Source organism: Heterodontus francisci, chromosome 15 (genome assembly GCF_036365525.1).
Source record: "Heterodontus francisci isolate sHetFra1 chromosome 15, sHetFra1.hap1, whole genome shotgun sequence".
Taxonomy (NCBI): Eukaryota; Metazoa; Chordata; class Chondrichthyes; order Heterodontiformes; family Heterodontidae; genus Heterodontus; species Heterodontus francisci.
Window position 1 is genome coordinate 49,100,161 of NC_090385.1, and position 20,641 is coordinate 49,120,801.

General features: G+C 43.4%; 1 protein-coding gene across 1 annotated transcript in view; it reads right to left on the minus strand.

The window, feature by feature from the left end:
* frmpd3 (FERM and PDZ domain containing 3) overlaps positions 1–18,674 on the minus strand; it is a 196,397-nt gene extending 177,723 nt beyond the window's left edge. The window contains exons 1-3 of the mRNA XM_068046996.1: positions 18,189–18,674; positions 15,675–15,733; positions 12,021–12,175 (exon numbers count right to left, since the gene is read on the minus strand). Of these exons, the coding sequence (XP_067903097.1) occupies positions 12,021–12,175; positions 15,675–15,733; positions 18,189–18,674 (700 nt within the window). The remainder of the gene's footprint in view (positions 1–12,020; positions 12,176–15,674; positions 15,734–18,188) is intronic.
* Positions 18,675–20,641: the final 1,967 nt, after the last annotated feature.

The window sequence follows — 20,641 nt, forward strand, 5'->3', positions numbered from 1 at the left end:
GTGCCTGTTCATACATTGATCCATGAACGCAGCTTGACAGGTAGATATGGTGGTTGTCAAGAAAAATCGATATGCCAAATAAGGAATATTAATTCATCAGTTGGAAACTCACATTAAATTTTTAATGGAAAAAATCATGCAGTTAACTTTAAAAAACTGACAGCCAAGTTGGCCACTGCAATTTACATCTGAAACACCTTTTCATATTCCAAGGCCTCCATTGGGAGTCAGAGGTCTGAGGAGCATGGACTCAGATCAATGGCTTGCTCTAAGTGATTGAATTACCTAAGATTGCTTCATTACCACAACATTCAAGGCAATCCTAATACCCTGACTTTGAAAGAGCAAACCACTTCAAGTGTAAATATTGGCTCCTGGGGCCTGGGGAGCCAATTCTGAACCTTGAATCTCATTAGAAGGTTCCAGAGAATGCACTGAGGCAGTCATGACTGTCTGTCCATCTCTGTGAAATCTGCAAGTTTCCTTGAACAAAGAGAGTCAAGCCAGTAACTCAGACTGTGCAGCAGCAGAAAGGCTGTGTGCCTCTCTCTCTCCAGATAACACCACAAGTTTGAAAACTGTCTGTGACTATGGACCCTCCAAGCCTACAGATTGCTTCAGGCAGAGACCAGGGGAAGAGAGACACCTGCAAGTCTGCCTCCAAGAAAGCCCTGAGCCAAGCAGGCCAGCCACAAAGTGCACTTTGACCAGCTAAAGACTTCAAGAATACAACCTCAGCCGGAAGACCACCGAATCATCCAACCTCACAGACTATGTATTTAATTTCCATTTATTCTGGACTCTAATCCAACCACAAAATTTACTTTTCACTCTGTTATCTATTTGTGTGTATGTGATACTTGTGTGACTGTGTGCATGAATGTGTAGCATTTTTAAAATTATTTTTTAGATCAGGTAGATTGTTAAGTATAATAAACTTACCTCTTTCTTGTTTAAACTCAAGAAAACCTGTCCGATTAGTTCTTTCACGATCACATTAAAGGTAAAAGGTATAAAACACTCACTGAGGTGGTAAGCACAACCACTGTTTAAAAAGGAATATACCCTGTTGCGGTCAAATAAGAGGAAGGGCAAGAGGGGAGCCAGTGACCCCCTCCTCACCTGGCCGTAACATGGTCAAGAAGGCATATGGGATACCTGCCTTTATTACCTGAGGCATTGAATATAAGAGCTGGGAGGTTATGCTCCAACTGTATAAAACATTAGTTAGGCTACAGCTGGAGTACTGCATGCAGTTCTGGTCACCACACTATAGGAAGGATGTGATTGCACTAGAGAGGGTACAGAGGATGTTACCTGGACTGGAGAATTTTAGTTATGCAGAAAGATTGGATACGCTAAGGTTGTTTTCTTTGAAACAGAGGAGGCTGAGGGGCGACCTAATTGAAGTGTATAAAATTATGAGGGATCTCGATAGAGTGGATAGGAAGGCCCTATTCGCCTTGGTTGAGGTAGGAGGTTTAGAGGCGATTCGATCGGAAATTGTTTTCACCCAGTGGGTGGTGGGGATCTAGAACCCACTGCCTGAAAGGGTGGTAGAGGCAAAAACCCTCAACAATTAAAAACTAACCCCCTTAACAATTAAAAACTACTTAGGTATGCACTTGAAATGCCGTACCTTACAAGGCTACAGACCAAGAGCAGGAAAGTGGGATTAGACTAGATGGCTACTTGTTGGCGAGTGCTGACACAATGGACCAAATGGTCTCCTTCCATGCTGTAAATTTCTATGACACAATAAACCGCCTCCACCCCGAAACACGCAGGCATACTAGTCACTCATTTACAGGCTCATCTGAAAATTGCATCAGGCAGGTTTTGGGTGTCCAAAGGGTGATTGACGTTGTTATCTGCCCTCTTCTGGGCGCCTGTTGATCAGATGGGAAATGGGTTGAAAATCAACCCTGTGGTGTCTGGAGTTCAATGTCTGAAGTACAATGTCTGAAGTTTGATGGATGCTTTTAAAAGTTTAGCTGCCTGCATTTTTATTTAAATGGATAGACTGTGTGATCTCATGAAGTAAGGTATTGAATTGCTGGGGATATATTTGCTTTCCTCACTTATATTAACAGAAACTTGCCACGAGCATAATGCAAGGAAACCTCCTTTATATTTGTGCCAAACTTTTTATTAACATTAATGAATGAAAGGAAATATACCCTTAAGTGTTAAACTTGACTGTGTATGTGTTCGATTCTCATCAGTCAATACAACATGCATTTAAATGTGAACAACAGCTGCAGCTTGCATTTATATAGCATCTTTAACACAGAAAAACATCCCAAAGCACTTCTCGGAGCTGTAGTCAGAAATAAATTGTCGCTGAGTCAAACAAGGAAATATTCGGAGGTGAGTTTTAAGGAGGATCTTAAAGAAGACAAGGGAATGGAGAAGTTTAGATAAGGATTTTTTTTTATTCGCTCATGGGATGTGGGTGTCACTGGCAAGGCCCATAAGAAGGTGGTGGTGAGCCGCCTTCTTGAACTGCTGCAATCCATGTGGTGTAGTTATACCCACAATGTTGTAAGGGAGGGAGTCCCAGCAACTATGAAGGGATCTTGATACATTTCTGAGTCAGGATGGTGTATGACTTGGAGAGGAACTTGCAGGTGGTGATGTTCCAGCTGCCTGCTGTCCTTGTTCTTCTAGGAGGTAGAGATCACTAGTTTGAAGCTGCTGTCGAAGGAGCCATGAAAAATTGCTGCAGTGCATCTTGTAGCTGGCACATGCTGCTGCCACTGTGCTCTGGTTGGGGAGACAGTAAATGTTTAAGGTGGTAGATGGGTGGCAATTAAGTGTGCTGCTTTGTCCTGGGTGGTGTTGAGCTTCTTGACCGTTATTGGAGCTGCATGTATCTCGGCAAGTGGAGTATTCCATCACACTCCTAATTTGTGTCCTGTAGATGGTGGACAGGCTTTGGGAGTCAGGAGATGAGTCACTTGCTGCAGAATTCCCAGCTTCTGACCTGCTCTTGTAGTCACAGTATTTATGTGACTGGTCCAGTTAAATTTCTGGTCAATGGTAAGCCCCTCTGGGTTGGTGATGTTGGGGCTTCAGTAATGGTAATGCCATTGCATGTCAAGGGGAGATGGTTAGATTCTCTGTTGTTGGAGATCGTCTTTGCCTAGCACTTGTGTAGCACAAATTTGCTTGCCACTTGTCAGACCAAGCCTGAATATTGTCCAGGTCTTGCTTCATACCGGCATAGACTGCTTCATTATCTGATGAGTTACAAATGGAACTGAACGTGGTACAATCATCAGCGAGCATCCGACTTCTGACCTTGTGATGGAGGGAAGGTCATTGATGAAGCAGCTGAAGATGATTGGGCATAGAACGCTGCCCTGAGGAACTCATGCATTGATGTCATTGGGCTGAGATGACTGATATCTAACAACCACAAACGTCTTCCTTTGTGCTAGGTATGACTCCAGCCAATGGAGAGTTTTCCCCCTGTTTCCCATTGACTTCAATTTTAGTAGGGCTACTTGATGCAACACTTGGTCAAATGCTGCCTTGATGTCAAGGACAGTCACTCTTTGGGTGTAGTCAACTGTGTCACAGTTTCTAGAAGGTCAAGGAGGATGAGGATAGATAGCCCACCATGTTCACAGAAGATGCCAATTTTGACTTTAATTAATGTTTTGGTGCTGTGGCAGGGATGGAAACCTGAATGGACAGATTCACATATGGAGTTATGGGAAAGTTGAGCACAGATTTGGGAGATGACATCACATAGATGAATTCTTATTAAAGGAAATCTTTATCCTTGTATTTGGGAAGTAATTCGTAGGAATTTAGGATAATGGGAGTTATCAAAAACTGATTTGTACATTTGAACTCTGGAGTGATTAGATTATGGAAACTGATGTTCTTGTGCAAAGAGCATGACTAACTGTCACAAATAAGAAAAAGAAAGGAAAAACTTGCATTTATATAGCACCTTTCACAATCTCAGACTTTTATTTTGACTTGTAGTCACTGTTGTAATGAAGAGCAATGTGGCTGTCAATCTGTGCACAGCAAAATCCCACAAAGAGCAATGAGGTAATAACCAGGTAATCAGTTTTAGTGATGTTGGTTGAGGGATGAATATTGGCCAGGACACCTGGAGCACATATAGCTCTTCTTCAAATAGTGCCATGATGTCTTGTGTATCCATCTGAGAAGGTAAATAGTGCCTTGGCTTAAAGTCTCTTTTGAAAGACAACACTTCCAATAGGGCAGCTTCTCTACTGTCAATCTGTCAACATGTGTTCAATCAAGTCTGAGGAGTAGAGCTTAAACTCACAATCATCTGACTCAGAGCAAAGTGTGCTACCATTGAACCAAGGCTGACATCATAATTAGTAAAGGTTATTTACATTACTTTAAACATTACCATGTTGAAAACACTGATAAAGTATACTGCAATTCCAATTAAAAGGAGAGAATAGGAAATAGTTCGACCTACTGAAATTCTTAAATTGCAAGTCAATGGGAAGATATTTGAGGGCTGATCCTGCAATTAAGTGCTCCTAGTGAGGAGTAATGCTGACATGGAATGCGGGTTGGGAAATTGAATGCCTGGAGTACTCCTTGTGAGCACGATTCCTCAGTGGGAGCCCTCAATTGCAGAATCAACCTTTTGGTCTATTGGAATTCTATATAAGACAAGCAAACTGAAGGAATGTGGATCATTGGGATACCAAAAATGAGAATGAATGGGAAGTAGTTTGGCCCATTAGAATTCTTCACACTCAGTTTCAATGAGGAGCAATTTGGTCCACTGGGGCTTTGTACAATGGGAATAAATGGGAATTCTGCTTTTAGGTGCCAATTCTGCTTGCATTAGGATTGCTTTCATCTAAAGTCAACTGTAAATCAGAATCATTTTAAAAAAATGTTTATGAACAAGAACAATAGAATTCAGAACAGATTCACTGGGGTCACCAAACTTCAAGTTATATTAAGTTAATCTTCATATATGTATATTTAGTAAAAGTACTTATTTTAGAGGATTGGACTTTTCGGCAGTTAAAAGCCCTTTTCAATGAAGTATTATTTTTTTCTCTTTTGTTCATTTGAATCTCTTTCTTCCTCCTGTAGTTGGGCTGTGGATGTTGTGGACTGTGTAGGGTCAGGGGCTCATCTATATTATCTATCATTCTGGATAACCTGCAGTTACTTTGTGGTGGTAATTCAAGGTGGGAAATCTGGATAAAACCCATTTTTTCCTACACAGCCTGAAATGGAACATCTCACTATTGCACTGCATTTCACCTTGTGACCAAACAGACAGGTCATGAACCAATCAAGCTGCACAGTTTATGCTAAAATCTAACAAATCACTTTTGCTAAGAAACACTGGAGTAGATTTTCAACTTGCCAACCAAGTGTGAAACGAACTTTGCAGATCTGTGTCCATTATGGAAACTACATGAACTATATTTCCAATGGAAAGACTGCCAATATTAATTTCCAACTGGAAATAAGAATACTTTGGTTTCTATAATGGGTGCTGATCAGCAAAGTTAATTTTATACTTGGGCAGCAAGTTGACAATCTACCCAAGTGACTTTAATCCTCTGAAAAATATCATAGCATTTTTGCATCAGTATAAAGGTATATTAAACTTTTTCATATATAGTTCAAAATTGTAATAATGACACTATGTAGAAATATGCTGTAGCTTGTTTCAGAGAATAATTGATGGCTGTGAGTCCAAGAGGTTTAGAGGCGTTGGCTAAACTGCCAGATTTCACTGCCTGCCTGTAAAACACTTCTTGTCTTTAATGCATTAAGAACCATAATATACTGCCTACCTGCAATGCATCAATATATTATAATACACTATCAGTCTTCTAATCTTTCGACAACTATTTTTATTTGATCATAATCTACAGTTTTTCAATATACCAGCTCGCTTGTTAAAGTTTGTACTTTTTTCTCCTTTCCAATTCTCTCTCTGCAAAAGATGTTGATTCTTGTTGAGGTACAGATACTACCGACCTCTGAAAACTTGATAAAGTGGCCATTCTCCACATGGATTTAGACTATCAGGGTTAAAAATTGGATAGCACCGATAATCGTGTGCCAGTGTCACAATTCACGAGGTGCCTACGCCAGTCTCGGTGGCGGTGGGCAGCACACAAATTTGGTGTTGCCAACTCATCTCCATGACTATAGCGCAGGGCCAAGTGGCTACCATGCTGCTGGCTGTCTCTTCACCTTGCTGGCTGCCTGTGCATTCAGCAGGAGGCCGAACAGTGTTGTATTGATAGCATGTGATACAGCCAGCATGCTCTTCTTAAAGGCAGTCTGTCCTGCTTAAAGGGAAGCAACACTGAATGACAGGAGGCTGCTGCTGAATACTATTGCTGCAATTCTAAATGAGAAAAATGGAACACCAGGGCTCAAGAGTCACAGAAGAAGTACTGGAGGCCTTAGTAGTGGAGGTGGACAGGAGGAGAAATGCACATGTTCCGCAGGGGGCCAGGAGACCCTCAAAGACAATCCTCAGAAGGAATTAGGAGCAGGTGGTCAGAGAGGCCAATTACGAACATCTGGACCTGGTGACCAGGCAGGAGTGCCACAAGAAGTTTAATGACACACAGGTGGCCCAGGTCAGTGAATGAGTCTTCACATGACATCTCCTATCCATCATTCCACCAGCCTCTCACACTGCTCACTGCAGGACAGCCCTATCACTTACCCATCAGCAGCCCCTGGCTTTCAGGATTCACACCTAACATCCAGATACTTCATGCTGTCAGCCTCAAATCCACCTCTTGCTACCTCCACATTCGCCCAGCTATTCAGCTATGGCAGGCCAATCACCCATACAGGATCATTGACATTCTGCCCTCTCTCTTGCAGGATGAGGTGGAACACAATAGAAAGCAGCAGAGCGGAACCTGCGGGTGAACACAGACATCCGCATCTCCTGAACCCTGTGGAGGCAATGACTCTCCACATCTTGGGGCTGGCTGCGACAAGGCCTGCATCATCTGGCGTCACTGGTAACATTGAGGATGATGGTATGTTCCTGCCCTATTCCCCTTCTCAACTCCCAGCTCACTCACATCCTGCTATCTGGCATGATGAGCAAGTTGCAGATGGTGTGACCATGGACCTCTTCCTTCTCACCACCACTATACCCCCGCCTCCCTCACACCAACCTTCCCCTTCTGATTTTCTGCCTTCAGGCACCCAAGAATTGCCGCCTGCCTAGCTACAGCTGTCCCAGGAGGAGGAAGAGAACAACGCCAGGTCAGATACTGGCACTGTCTGTACCTTGGAGGCAAGTATAGAGTTGGGATCAGCATGCGTGAGTCGCCGGGCAAAGTGGACTGCAGCCAGGTCATAGAGTCACAGAGCGATATAACACTGAAACAGGCCCTTCGGCCCACTGAGTCTGTGCTGACCATCAACCACCCATTTATACTAATTCCACATTAATCCCATATTCCCTGCCACATCCCACCTTCCCTCAATTCTACTACCACCTACCTACACTAGGGGCAATTTACAATGGCTAATTTACCTATCAACCTGCAAGTCTTTGACTGTGGGAGGTCCTGGGTACAGGATGGTTCATTTTCCAGCTCGCCAGAGAGTGAGTTCACAGATCAGTCTGCTACAGGGGACTCAGAAGAGGACTTTGATGAGGCAACCTACGGGAGAGTGCTGAATGGGCTGATGTTGGTTTATTAGCTGGCCTGTCAGACAGCCAGACAGCCTCCTGCCAAAATGGAGGAGTCTGGCTCCAACTTGGCAGAGGACCTCTGCTCCATCACCCTGTCGTGTTGCTGAACCATGCTTGTTGCAGCATTTAGCTGGGATTTTACGGGCCCCCCTGAGGCAGGATCGGAGGTGGGGGGGGTGCATGAAGTATCGCGACAAGTGGCGTGGGGCAGCGGGGCGGAGGGCCCGTCGCCTCCCCGTCGGCCAGTGATCTTCCTGAGGGCGGGATAGGCCGACGATAGCCTTCCCACCCAGAGGCCAATTGACACTCTTAAGCGGCCTATTTAATGGCCAGTTAAAGGCCTCGTCCCGTTGCAGCTAGGATCTTACCAGTGGCGGAGAGGGGGGGGGGGGGTGGCGCGGCCACCACGCATGGGGAGGATGCCTTGTAAAATGAGACACCCTCCCTGCGGGCTTGGGGGGGAGGGGGTCCTTCCTCTGTGTGCAACTTGTGGCCCTCAGAGGACCCCAGAGGGAACAACTTGACCTACCCAGGACCCCCTCCCCTGGACTGAACGACCCCCCAACCCCCCCACGCTCCCCCTCACCATGGCCTTCCGGACTGGCCTCGGTGACCCTGCCCCACCTACCTCTGTTCTGGGGTTCCACCACTGGGCCTAGGTCTGAGGACTCTGCAGAACTGGCAGTGGCCACCATTCCCGGTGGCACTGCCGATACTGATGAGCTGCCAGCCTTTAAAGTCTTTAAAGGGATGGGGATCCCCACTTCTTAAAACTTTGAATCAGAAAGACCAGAGGATTGCTTCGGGCGGGCGTGAAGTGGCAGAGGCGGGTTTCCCCCCGCCTTTTTGGCGCAGTGCCCGGAAGCTCCGCCTCCACCACAATAACCAGCCCTTTGTGTGGGCAGGTCATCTAATCCTCTGCTCTCCCCGAGAGGATGCAGCAACACTCCCCGCCAAATCCTGGAACTCATCTCAATACCTCCAAAAACACTCCGGAGTACTTCCAGACACTTTGCAATAGCAGAAGTTCTTAAAAACCACCTTAGCTGCAAGTTGGGTGCCTGGCCCTTTAGGTAATGCTAGTGGTGGGCCCCTCTTGCAGCCGAATGCCTAATCTTTGATAAGTGATGAACAATTTGTACAATGGACCAGTGTTGTCCAAATTTGGAGGGCATCATATCAACCAGTAGGGTTGTGCAATGTCGAGATAGCACAGGTTCAGCTGCTTCTGCGCATTCACGGGATGCCCATGTGGGTGCTCTTCTCAATAATGGCTTGCCACGTGGGCTATACCAGAAGTGGCTGCCAGTGCAGTGTACACCCCATGGAGGGGGATCAACTTCTGTAGCCCTGGGAGGTGAAATTCCTGCTTCAGACTATTTGACTACAGGAGGCATTGCATATACGTCGGTTCCTGTCTTTACACAACAGCTATGTACATGCAATTTCCAGCAGGAATCACTAGACTGCATTCAAGAGTGGGAACTCTGCTTAAGCTTTCTTCTCTCTAACACAGGGGCACAGAAATCAAAGATAGCAGCTCAACTGCTGCCACAGCTGAGAACAGCTAACTCCCCACAGGTAGGGGACTGAAACCGTGACCATTTAGGTCTGAATAATTCATTGCCACCTCAAGGAATGCACTTACTAACAGAGCTCTTCGATGAGTAAAATTTGTCACTTTCATTTTTGTTGCAAATATTTTCTTTGCTTTGAAAAATGTGATATAAAGCTGGTTGTAACACTAGGATTTTAGAATCAATGATTTACTAGAAAGTCAAACTGATACTTCCATTTGTTAATTTGTTTTAAATTATATAAAGAATAGTAGACACTCAGGAGTGATTCCAAGGAAGGAAATTAATTGAATAGTAGCATCATAAATCACAAGACCAACCAACATCTGAACCTCAAGATCAGATTACAATCTTGCAATATTGTATGGCATTGGTAGTATTCCACAATATACAATATTTAGCCATCCTACAAATTACTGTCTATTCAATGCATAAATTCTCGATATGCGATCCTGGCAGCCAAGACTTTACATTGGGAGTACAATTTCATACAGTCAATACAACTTAAAAAATAAATAATCTAATTCATGTTGCAAATAAAATGGTAGCTCTCTATTTATATAACTGCTGACATTTTGTTGGTATTAGACAGATATGATGAGTGGAGCTATTAGATTTGTAGGCCTGACATTGAGGGAAGTAATATATTTACCTATTATTAGTGGCAACACTAGGGAGCTGGTGGCTACAGAGAAACAATGCATCCACAAGAAGAATATATTGCTTATATTTCTAACAGACCTATTATGTTCCCTGCATGCAATTGGTCAAAATGCTAGTTCTGAGCTGGGAACATAAAAAACACAACAACAGCAAAATGTTTCAAACAAAATGAATTTAAAAATATATAAATCTGCTTGACAGTCAGCCACACTAGTTTTCTCCCCTCCAGTTTTCTCCCCTCCTTGTCTCAAGGTCCTGAGCAATGGTACCACAGGCACCGGCTGTTATCTAGTACCTCTCCTAAGTAGCTGTTTTGCATTCACTGGAGCTGTCATCAGGTTAATTTACTATGGGATTATCAGATCTGAGACAGATACTGCATTTGAGCATATATATTTTCCAGCAGGAAGTCACTGGATAGCCATCAGGAGAGTGAATGCAGGCTGATTCCGACCCCTACCTAGCTCAGGGACACTGAGGCCAATTATGTGGGCTAACTTCTTCCTTGGCTGAGATCAGCCATTTCAGCACAGACAGGGGATCTATTCTTGCCTATATGGCTCAGTTCCAGATTAGCTGGTGTAATTAGTAATGGAGTCATTGGGGAAGCATACTTATAACTTTGAAAGAAAGCACTTCTAATTTTTGATCTGCACTCAGTGTTCTATTTTTTCAAAGCTGCTTGAACACGACCACCCAGAGCTTTTCCAACATGCTCAGCATATTTATCTAATGATTAATTGAGCCATGATGATCTCAGGCTCAATTTAGTTGATTTAGCCTTGACAGCAATAAAGATGCTATAATTGGCCTACGCGCACTTGGATTAGAAAGGAGTAAATTGATCAGGATTCCTGCTCCTGATTCCTTTTTTAAAAATTCTTTCACAGGATGTGGGCATCATTGGTAAGGCCAACATTTATTGCCCATTCCTAACTGCCCTTGAGAAGGTGGAAATAAGCTGCCTTCTTGAATACAACTCAGTGGCTTGCTGGACCATTTCAGAAGGACGTTAAGAGTAAACCACATTGCTGTGGGTCTGAAGTCACATATAGGCCAGACCAGGTAAGGATGGCAGACTTCCTTCCCTAAATGACATTAGTTGCACTTATACAATAATCCAGTAGTTTCATGGTCACCATTCTTATTCCAGATTTTATTTAATTAATTGAATTTAAATTTTCCAATTACCATGGCAGGATTTGAACTCATGTTACTTGATCATTAGTCCAGGCCTCTGAATTGCAAGTCCAATAACATACCCAATATGCTACTGTACTTCCCAATGACTCCTGTTGTAATTGCATGCATATGGATGTCAGGGTTGGACGCCACTGTGATGGTCCTTGTGATAAAATGGCCTGGCAACATTCACTACCAAGGTTCACAAATTAATAGTTACAGGTTGGTACTGGAGTAAGGCAGCTGTGCAGCTATACTCCAGCAAGGAGTCGATACCTCAGGTCAGCAGGGACAGAACAGGGACCACTTTTGTGCTCCATTATTTAATTTCACATATGAGCCATCTTTCAACATGCATCCAAGGTATGATTTTTAAAAAACAACAGGAATACAACAGTTGTCCCATCAAGTACAACTTGCTTTCGAAAATTGATAAAATTCTATTATAACCTGCAAAGTATCTCAAAGCTTATTAGCTTGACCCTATTAATGGAAATGCTAGAGAAAGTGTGAAAGAAGTCAAGATTCCCACTCTTGACTATGGGAAGGGCAAGTTGGGGTTTGGCAGTGGTTTCCCCACGGTTAAATATCATGCTAACATTCACTTGATCACTCATGAAAGCCACTTGAATGAGGTACTTGAGGGGCAGCTATTGCCCATGTAATCGCACTGCACTATGAACCACCATATTCAGGAAAGGAGGGGAGAACACTGCTGAAAGAAATGGGGAACACATTACAAGAATAAGTGCTAGGTCTTTTAACATGGTCGGACTCAATGAAGACAGGAACAAGTAAATCCTCATTGTTAGCCAAGGATGTAGCGTGGACACAGATTGATGAAACATTTGACCATAAAAAAGAATTCCCCCAAATTTTTCATGTCTCACCTGGTGACACAGCACGCACTATCACAGGCTTCTCACTGCCAGCCACAAATCCAAAACCGTAGACAGGATCCCGTTTAATCTTCACTTGTCGAGTGGGTAATGCAGATAGGTGGTCACATTCCATGTCATTGAGGGATACTGCATGCATCACATGACTGCAAATAAAGAGTTTAAAGGTTAATAATGCATTATGCCACCATCTATTCCTCAAAACAGGTGGCAGAATTATTTCTCTTAAAATTATCTTCCAATTTTTGGTTCTAGACTCCTTTAAAAATGATTGTTTTGTGTTTAGAAAACACAAAGATTTTATATACCCTGGACTCAAGAAATGCATTTAACCAGGCAATTAGGAGACAAATATTTAATTTGTATTGAATTGCAATCCTCAGGGTTCATGAAGGGTTTTGAAAGAGTGAGGAGAACTTATTTCTAGTGGCAGAAGGGTTGGTAACCAGAGGACACAGATGTAAGGTAATTGGCATAAGAAACAAAGGTGAGATGAGGAGAATTTCTTTTAACATAGCGAGTTGTAATGAACTGGATTGCACTGCTTGGGCCCCAGCTATTCACAATCTATGCCAATGATTTGGATGTGGGGATTAAATGTAATATTTCCAAGTTCTCAGATGACAAAAAACTAGGTGAAAGTGAGAGTTGTGAGGAGGATGCAAAGACACTTCAAGGGGATTTGGAGAGGCTAAGCGAGTGGGCAAAAATTTGGCAGATGGAATACAATATGGAGAAATGTGAGATTTTGCACTTAGGTGGGAAAAGCAGAAATACAGAGTATTTCTAAAATGGTGAGAGGCTGGGAAGCGTTGAATTTCAAAGGGACTTGGATGTCCTTGTTCATGAGTCACTGAAAGCTAACATGCAGGTATAGCAAGCAATTAAGAAGGCAAATGATATGTTGACCTTCATTGCAAGAAGGTTTGAGTATAGGAGTAAAGATGGCTTACTGCAATTACATAGAGTCTTGGTGAGACCACACTGGAATGCTGTGTGCTGTTTTGGTGTCCTTACCTTAGGAAAGATGTACTTGCCATAGAAGAAGTACAACAAAGGTTCACCAAACTAATTCCTGGGATGGAGGGATTGTCCTATGAGAAAGATAAAACAGACTGGGCCTTTATTCTCTGGAATTTAGAAGAATGAGGGGTGGTCTCATTCAGATGTACAAAATTCTTACAGGGCTCAACAGGATAGATGCAGGAAAGATGCTTCCCCTGACTGGGGAGTCCAGAACCAGGCGACACAGTCTCAGAATAAGGGACAGAGATGAGGAGGAATTTCTTCACTCAGAGGGTGGTGAATCTTTGGAATTCTCTGCCCCAGAGGGCTGTGGAGGTTCAATCATTGAGTATGTTCAAGACTGAGATTGATAGATTTCTACATATTAAAAACATGAAGGGTTACAGAGATAGTGCAGGAAATGGTATTGAAGCAGAAGATCACTCATGATCTCACTGAATGGTGGAGTGGGCTCAAAAGGCTGAATGGCCTACTCCTGCTCCTTTTTCTTGTGTTCTTGTGTTCTGCCTGAAATGCAGATTTAATAATAACTTTCAAAAGGGTATTGATAGGGCCAAGAGGAGAAGGCATGGGAATGGGACTAAATGGAGTGCTCTTGGATACTGTTGGCACAGACATGGTGCGCTGAATGATCTTCTTCTGTGTTATACTATTCTATAAAGCCAAGAGAACGATAATCTGCTTCCAACTTCCTTTGCCATTTTAGCTGACCAGTGGGAGAAGTGGGGCCCACTTGGGGTTCTGGGCCAGGATCAAGGCATGGAATGCAAAGAGAATCACTGGGTTAGAAATTGGTATATATTTCACCCATTTATTGGGTCTGAAATGGGTCCAATTTTGGAGTATGTCTCGGACCGGAACGGTGCTTGGAGTGCACATGACCATATCAGTTGGGGTGCTATGATAAGGCAACTGTATTAGGGCTGTGAAAGGAGCAGACATGATGGCCTAGAAATTTGATGTCGCTGTGCCTGTTTTTCAGGATTCGTGTTTTCTAAATTTCGCTCAATTTTGACTGCTTAGAGTAGATTTTTCCAATTGGTTGCAACTAATAATGGATATAACCAATCAGAAAAAATGATGGAGAATCCATCTATTTAATAGTGGTTCCAATTTTGCTTTTGGGTTTTGTGCTGGAGACAGAAGTGCCCACTGGTTTGCAGTTAATTCAGATTTCTGCACAATTTTCCGATATTCGTGTTACTTTGGGCTGCCCACCTGCTCTGGGACACCCAGAGTTGTTAGGGTTTGCAGTTAATGGAATTCCACAGGAAGATTCATGGCAGCATTTTCACACTATTTCTGAATTTTTTTCTTGGCTGTTCATTTTGTTTGCTTCCTATGGCCACTTAGTTGGTTAGGCTGCCATTTATTGTATGGCTGCAATAAATGATTGGGAATTCCTCCTTCACTTATGCTTTTTGAAGGAAGAGGAGGAGAAAGAAGAGAGGCATGCTAAGCAGGCCAGGCTGCAACATAGACATACTGAACTCACCTGTCAGAATCCTCCAACTACATTTACAGGCATTCTTTGGCCTCCTTATCTCGAGAGACAATGGGTAAGCGCCTGGAGGTGGTCAGTGGTGTGTGGAGCAGCACCTGGAGTGGCTATAAAGGCCAATTCTAGAGTGACAGGCTCTTCCACAGGTGCTGCAGATAAAATTGGTTGTCGGGGCTGTTACACAGTTGGCTCTCCCCTTGCGCTTTTGTCTTTTTTCCTGCCAACTGCTAAGTCTCTTCGACTCGCCATACTTTCTCATCCACAGCTGTTACAAAAATTTCTAAATTCACTTGTAACAGCCCTTCAAAACACTCCCACAGGGGTTGCTGAGACCAAGTGGGCCCACGTCAGAGACGCCATCTATGAGTCAGCTTTGACCACCTACGGCAAACATGCGAAGAGAAATGCAGACTGGTTTCAATCTCATAATGAAAAGCTGGAACATGTCATAGCCGCTAAGTGCATTGCACTGTTGAACTACAAGAAAGCCCCCAGCGAGTTAACATCCGTAGCACTTAAAGCAGCCAGAAGCACTGCACAAAGAACAGCCAGGCGCTGCGCAAATGACTACTGGCAACGCCTATGCAGTCATATTCAGCTGGCCTCAGACACCGGAAACATCAGAGGAATGTATGATGGCATTAAGAGAGCTTTTGAACCAACCATCAAGAAGATCGCCCCCCTCAAATCTAAATCAGGGGACATAATCACTGACCAACGCAAACAAATGGACCGCTGGGTTGAGCACTACCTAGAACTGTACTCCAGGGAGAATGTTGTCACTGAGACTGCCCTCAATGCAGCCCAGCCTCTACCAGTCATGGATGAGCTGGACATACAGCCAACCAAATCGGAACTCAGTGATGCCATTGATTCTCTAGCCAGCGGAAAATCCCCTGGGAAGGACAGCATTACCCCTGAAATAATCAAGAGTGCCAAGCTGCTATACTCTCAGCACTACATGAACTGCTATGCCTGTGCTGGGACGAGGGAGCAGTACCTCAGGACATGCGCGATGCCAATATCATCACCTTCTATTTACAGGCAGAGGCACATCTAATTGGCAATGACTATGTGGAACTGTATGTATAATCTCAGGATCAGTCATATAGCTATACCATCTGTTGCAAGAGCAGCAGTAGTTGGCACTACCAGTAGCATCATAGTCAGCTTTACACTAAAGTAAAAGCAAAATACTGCGGATGCTGGAAATCTGAAATAAAAACAAGAAATGCTGGAACCACTCAGCAGGTCTGGCAGCATCTGTGAAAAGAGAAGCAGAGTTAACGTTTCGGGTCAGTGACCCTTCTTCGGAACTGACAAATATTAGAAAAGTCACAGGTTATAAGTAGGTGAGGTGGGGGTGGGGCAAGAGATAACAAAGGAGGTCGAGATTGGACCAGGCCACATAGCTGACCAAAAGTACTCTCCTTCCAATTCTTTCCAGGCATGATAAAACTGTCCTGTGAGAGTGCATTGGAATGACAAGCAGGGCCACCCCCTTGTTACTAGATCATTCTGCACCATCTTGACTTCATTCGTGATCAAGTGGATTTAGTGCGTTGTGCCACTTTATCATTTAGCTACCAGCCCTATCTTTTACCTTGACATTCATTGTGACCTCCATGTGGCTTCGCTAAGCATTCTTATTACACAAATAGCCCTTATAAAAGCTGAAATTCATCTTCCTCTAACATATTAAAATTCCTAAACTTTCTGCACTCCGTCTATAAAATCTTATTTCTTGTCAACGTTTCCCATTATATATTTGTATATTCATATTTATAATGGAAACTGCCTGTGAAAGCATGTCACACTATAATTACAATCTCCCACGAGTGGTAGTGCTGAAGTGCCTCAATTTTGTATCTCCAAGCTCCTCAGTCTGCTGCAGCATAATTGCAATGTTCCAAGCAATTTGATTTCTCTGCTTCCAAAATTGCCCCATATTTTGCTGTTTAAATTTTAATAATAACGTAAAATCAAAATATTACATAAACACAAGGACAGAAAATATGACATTAATGGGGACAGAATTAGTCTCCATGCCCTGGTCCAACTATCTATTGCCCACTAAGGCTGCTTTCCTAAAAGACTTTGCTTGGCTTTTACTTTCTATATGCAATGACATGGGAGATCAAACTGACATTACATTAAGAATTTTGTACATGGTACATACATCCTGCCAATAAAACCTACTTTCTGGCCATGATTTTGAGTCATATTTTATGCCAATATTTAATATAAAAAAATGCTCATGTAAACATTTATAATGGAAAGTCCAGAGGAACCCATGAACATTTCTTCATCTGGCCAGATAAAAAGGAATAAGGTTTGGAAAATTAGAGCTAATAAAGAATGAGAAACTGGAAAGAAGCATATTGGAATAATCAAGCAGAGGTGACAAAAGAATTGATTGAGGTTTTCAATAGTTGGGGAGAGGGCTGAGAGAGTGTAGAGGTTGTGGATGTAGAAGTAAGCAATCTTGATGATGGTTAATATTCCATGCGGTGCGTAACATGGCTACTCGCAAAAGCCTTTATTTACATATCATGACATCAGAAGTCACATTGGTACGGCAAGCCAAAGTGTTCAAAAGTATTTATCCAAACGTCCACCTTTTCATAAAAATAAGTCTGGTCTTTCTTGTCCTTTCAAATTTATCTGTCCCAACACACACACTTCACACATAATCTTTAAAGGCTTCAGGCCATTTTACGTTACACATATGAGTTGTTACTGGTGGTTCATGTGGTGTCTGCTGGTTCCTTGAGTGATGTTGCTGGTGTTCTTTCTCTGGGGAATGTTGTTGCTGTGGTGATTGTTGCTGCTCATCTGTTGCGCTGCTTGGAGTACAGTTGACTTCTGGGATTGATGGTTATTCAGTTCCTTGTTCAGTTGGCGACCTCAGAGCTGTCTCATCAGCCGTTTGCTGTGAAGGAGCAGTTTCTCTGGTTGAGCATTGATGTCTGAGGTTGTGACAATAGACCTAGCTGTTCACCTTCACCTGGTATGATCGAGGTGACAACTTCTTCATGCAGATTCCAAGTTGCCAAGTGAGCTCATTTTTCTTGAGTGCGTTGAATGTTTGCACTCTGACCGGCTCCCTCGCAGCTTTGGCAAAGATTTAGCAATTTTATCAAAGGGACATTTTGGGTGCAATTTTATGCTCTCCCCTGCAGCAGGTTTTGGAGGTGGGGAGAGCATAAAATCGGGTGGGATGATAACGGGGGTGGGTTCTCTCCACCATCCCGCCTCTGCCAAAATTTAGTCCAAGGCGGGAAGGCCTGTGAACAGCCTTCCCACCCTGCTGCCAATTTGAGGCTCTTAACTGGGCAATGAACCCCCAATTAAGGGCCTCTTCCTGCTGAAGGTGCAATTACCTGTGTAGTGGGCAGCCCTGTCACCACATGAGAAGCGCAGTCGGAAAAACCATGCAGCTGCTTCACGGCTCCGCAGGGTGGGGGGAGGGGGGGTGGAAGGAGTACTTTTTAAAAGGCATTTAGTGCCTAAATGAGGGACCGGCATTGGGAAGGGGGGAGGTCCACTGAGGACCACCCCCTGCCCTTGCTGCCGGCACCGCTTCCCCCTTCCCCCATGATCCCCACACGCGAGACCCTGCCCTGACCTACCTGAGACCTGGCTCCAGAGATGCTCCTCGGCCTCCAGCAGCAGTTGCCGCCTCTGCGGAAAGGAGGCAATGCGCAGATCTCGGTGTCGGTTTCCCCCGATGTCGAAACCCCTGCCGCCAGGATAAAATTCCTCCCTTTCTGTTGTTTGACTGTGATCTTGTCCCTTGCACTTGTTAGTACTTCTGGCTTCAGTAGTTTCTTAGCTATTGGAAGAGTCATCTGGGTGCATTGTGACATTAGTCGCTGGACGAGATTACTTACCATGCCTTCAGTAGGTGTGTTTTTCCACTCGAAGATTGCCTTGTACACATCTGTGCCAGATCTAGTAGATTTCTTTATTATTCTTTTGGCAATTTTTACCGCTGCCTCAGCCTTTCGATTTGACGGGGGATAGTGTGGAGATGATGTGTAGTGCTGAATTTCCCTATCATTCGTGAAGTGTCTGAATCCTTTACTCATGACCTGAGGGCCATTGTCGCTCATCATAATGTCGGGAATGCCATAATGACTGAGTGTGCTTTCAGGTGTTCTATGATCTCACTGGTAGTTTTTGACATCAGTTGGTCTAACTCCCAGTAGTCAGAATAGTAGTCAACGGTGATGAGATAATTAGTTCCAGTGAGAGTGAAGAGGTCTACTCCAAGCTTCATCCATAGTCTGTCTGGGATATCATGAGTCTTGAGGAGCTCTTTTGCTTGTTTAGCTTGATATTCCTTGCAGGCACTGGACTGGCTGATGTGGTCGTAATTTCATTGCTCACATTTGGCCAGTAGAATGCTTCTCTTGCTTTCCTCAGACTCGACTCAATACCTTGATGGTTTGCCTGGATGTACTTCAGCATCTGTTTTCTCATCTCTTTAGCGATAATGACCCTAGTCCCTTTGTACAAGATGCTATCATGGGCGGACACTTCGTCTCTGTATGCCCAATGCTCTCTTACAACATCCGGTGTATCCTTGATGGTTTCAGACCATCCTTTCATCACAACTTCCTGTAGCACTTGAAGAGTTGCATTTCATCACATAGTTTGCTTGATCTGAGCAAGACGCTTGTCTGCCATATTCAATGTCTCTACTAGGTTGATGACTTCCTGAACATGTCGTGCTGTTACTTCTTGTTGAATCTGCAAGATTTTGCACTCTGTACTAACATCACCAACTTCCTTCAAAGGGGGCGCAGCTCTTGACAGCATGTTGGCAATGTACATTGTCATGGTCCTGTAGTTTTTTTTCTCTGGGGAATTATGTGGTGTGTCTTTAAGGCTAGAAAAGGAGTTGTACTGTTTTAAGAACCAGCAAGCCTCAGGAGTTAGAGAAAATGCATCTTTGGTTGCCATTGGATACTGCCATTCAGAGACTGCAATTCAAAGGGTGCATTCTCATTACCTTGGATACAACCACTCGGACTGAGCATCAAGCGATACATTTGTTACAATTCATTTTGAACTGGCTTTTTAGTTGAAGACAGACTGTTCTAACAGAACACAGACAGACAGCTGGTGTTAGCACGTGAAAGAAGAGCTCTCAGCCATTTAAATTGAAGGAAGAGAATTCAATCTGTTAATTATTATCATCTCTCAAAATTCTAAAAAAGTCACGCCAAAACAGAGATCTCTGATAATTTAAACTGAAGAAAAGGAAGTGAGACTGTGGCAATCTTTTATCCCTCAAAAACTCTGAAGTCAGATTGATTCTATTGAAAGTGTTTGCAAGTTGTTAATTGTTGAAATCCATCGCTGGAGAAGGAAAGCATCAATTACTGCTGAAATTAGACTATGGACTGTTCTACTGTTGAAGAACCTTTTTTTCCCCATCTGTGAGGACCTCAAGCAACATTGGACTGTAAATTTTCAAGGACTCTAATTTTTTTAATGTTTGACTATTTTAAGTGCTGTTTATATCTTCATAGTGTTTAAGAATTTAGTTTTTCTAATTAAACAGTTAATTTGTTGATTTAAAGACACCTAGTTTGGTTAGCCTCATTCAGAGGTTAACAGATAGTACAATTTGGCTGGGTCTTTCTTTAATTTGGAAAGTTTAAAATGATATGTTTGCCGATCTGTGGAGGGATGGGATTGAATTAACAGTGCGTTTCTCCTGCCACAATCAGAATTGAATATTTTTATTGGGGGGCTTTGACTGGAGCGGTTGATCATAACAACATCTGCTTCTCTTGCTTGTACTTCACTTCCAAGTGATATCTCTGCAAACTAAGTAACATCCTTTGCAAATGCCTCGCAGCAGATAGAAGTGATTTGAGAAAGATGCTTTAGAACATAGAACATAGAACAGTACAGCACAGTACAGGCCCTTCGGCCCACGATGTTGTGCCGAACCTTTAACCTACTCTAAGATCAAACTAACTACCTACCCTTCATTCTACTATCATCCATGTACCTATCCAAGAGTCGCTTAAATGCCCCTAATGTATCTGCTTCTACTACCACCGCTGGC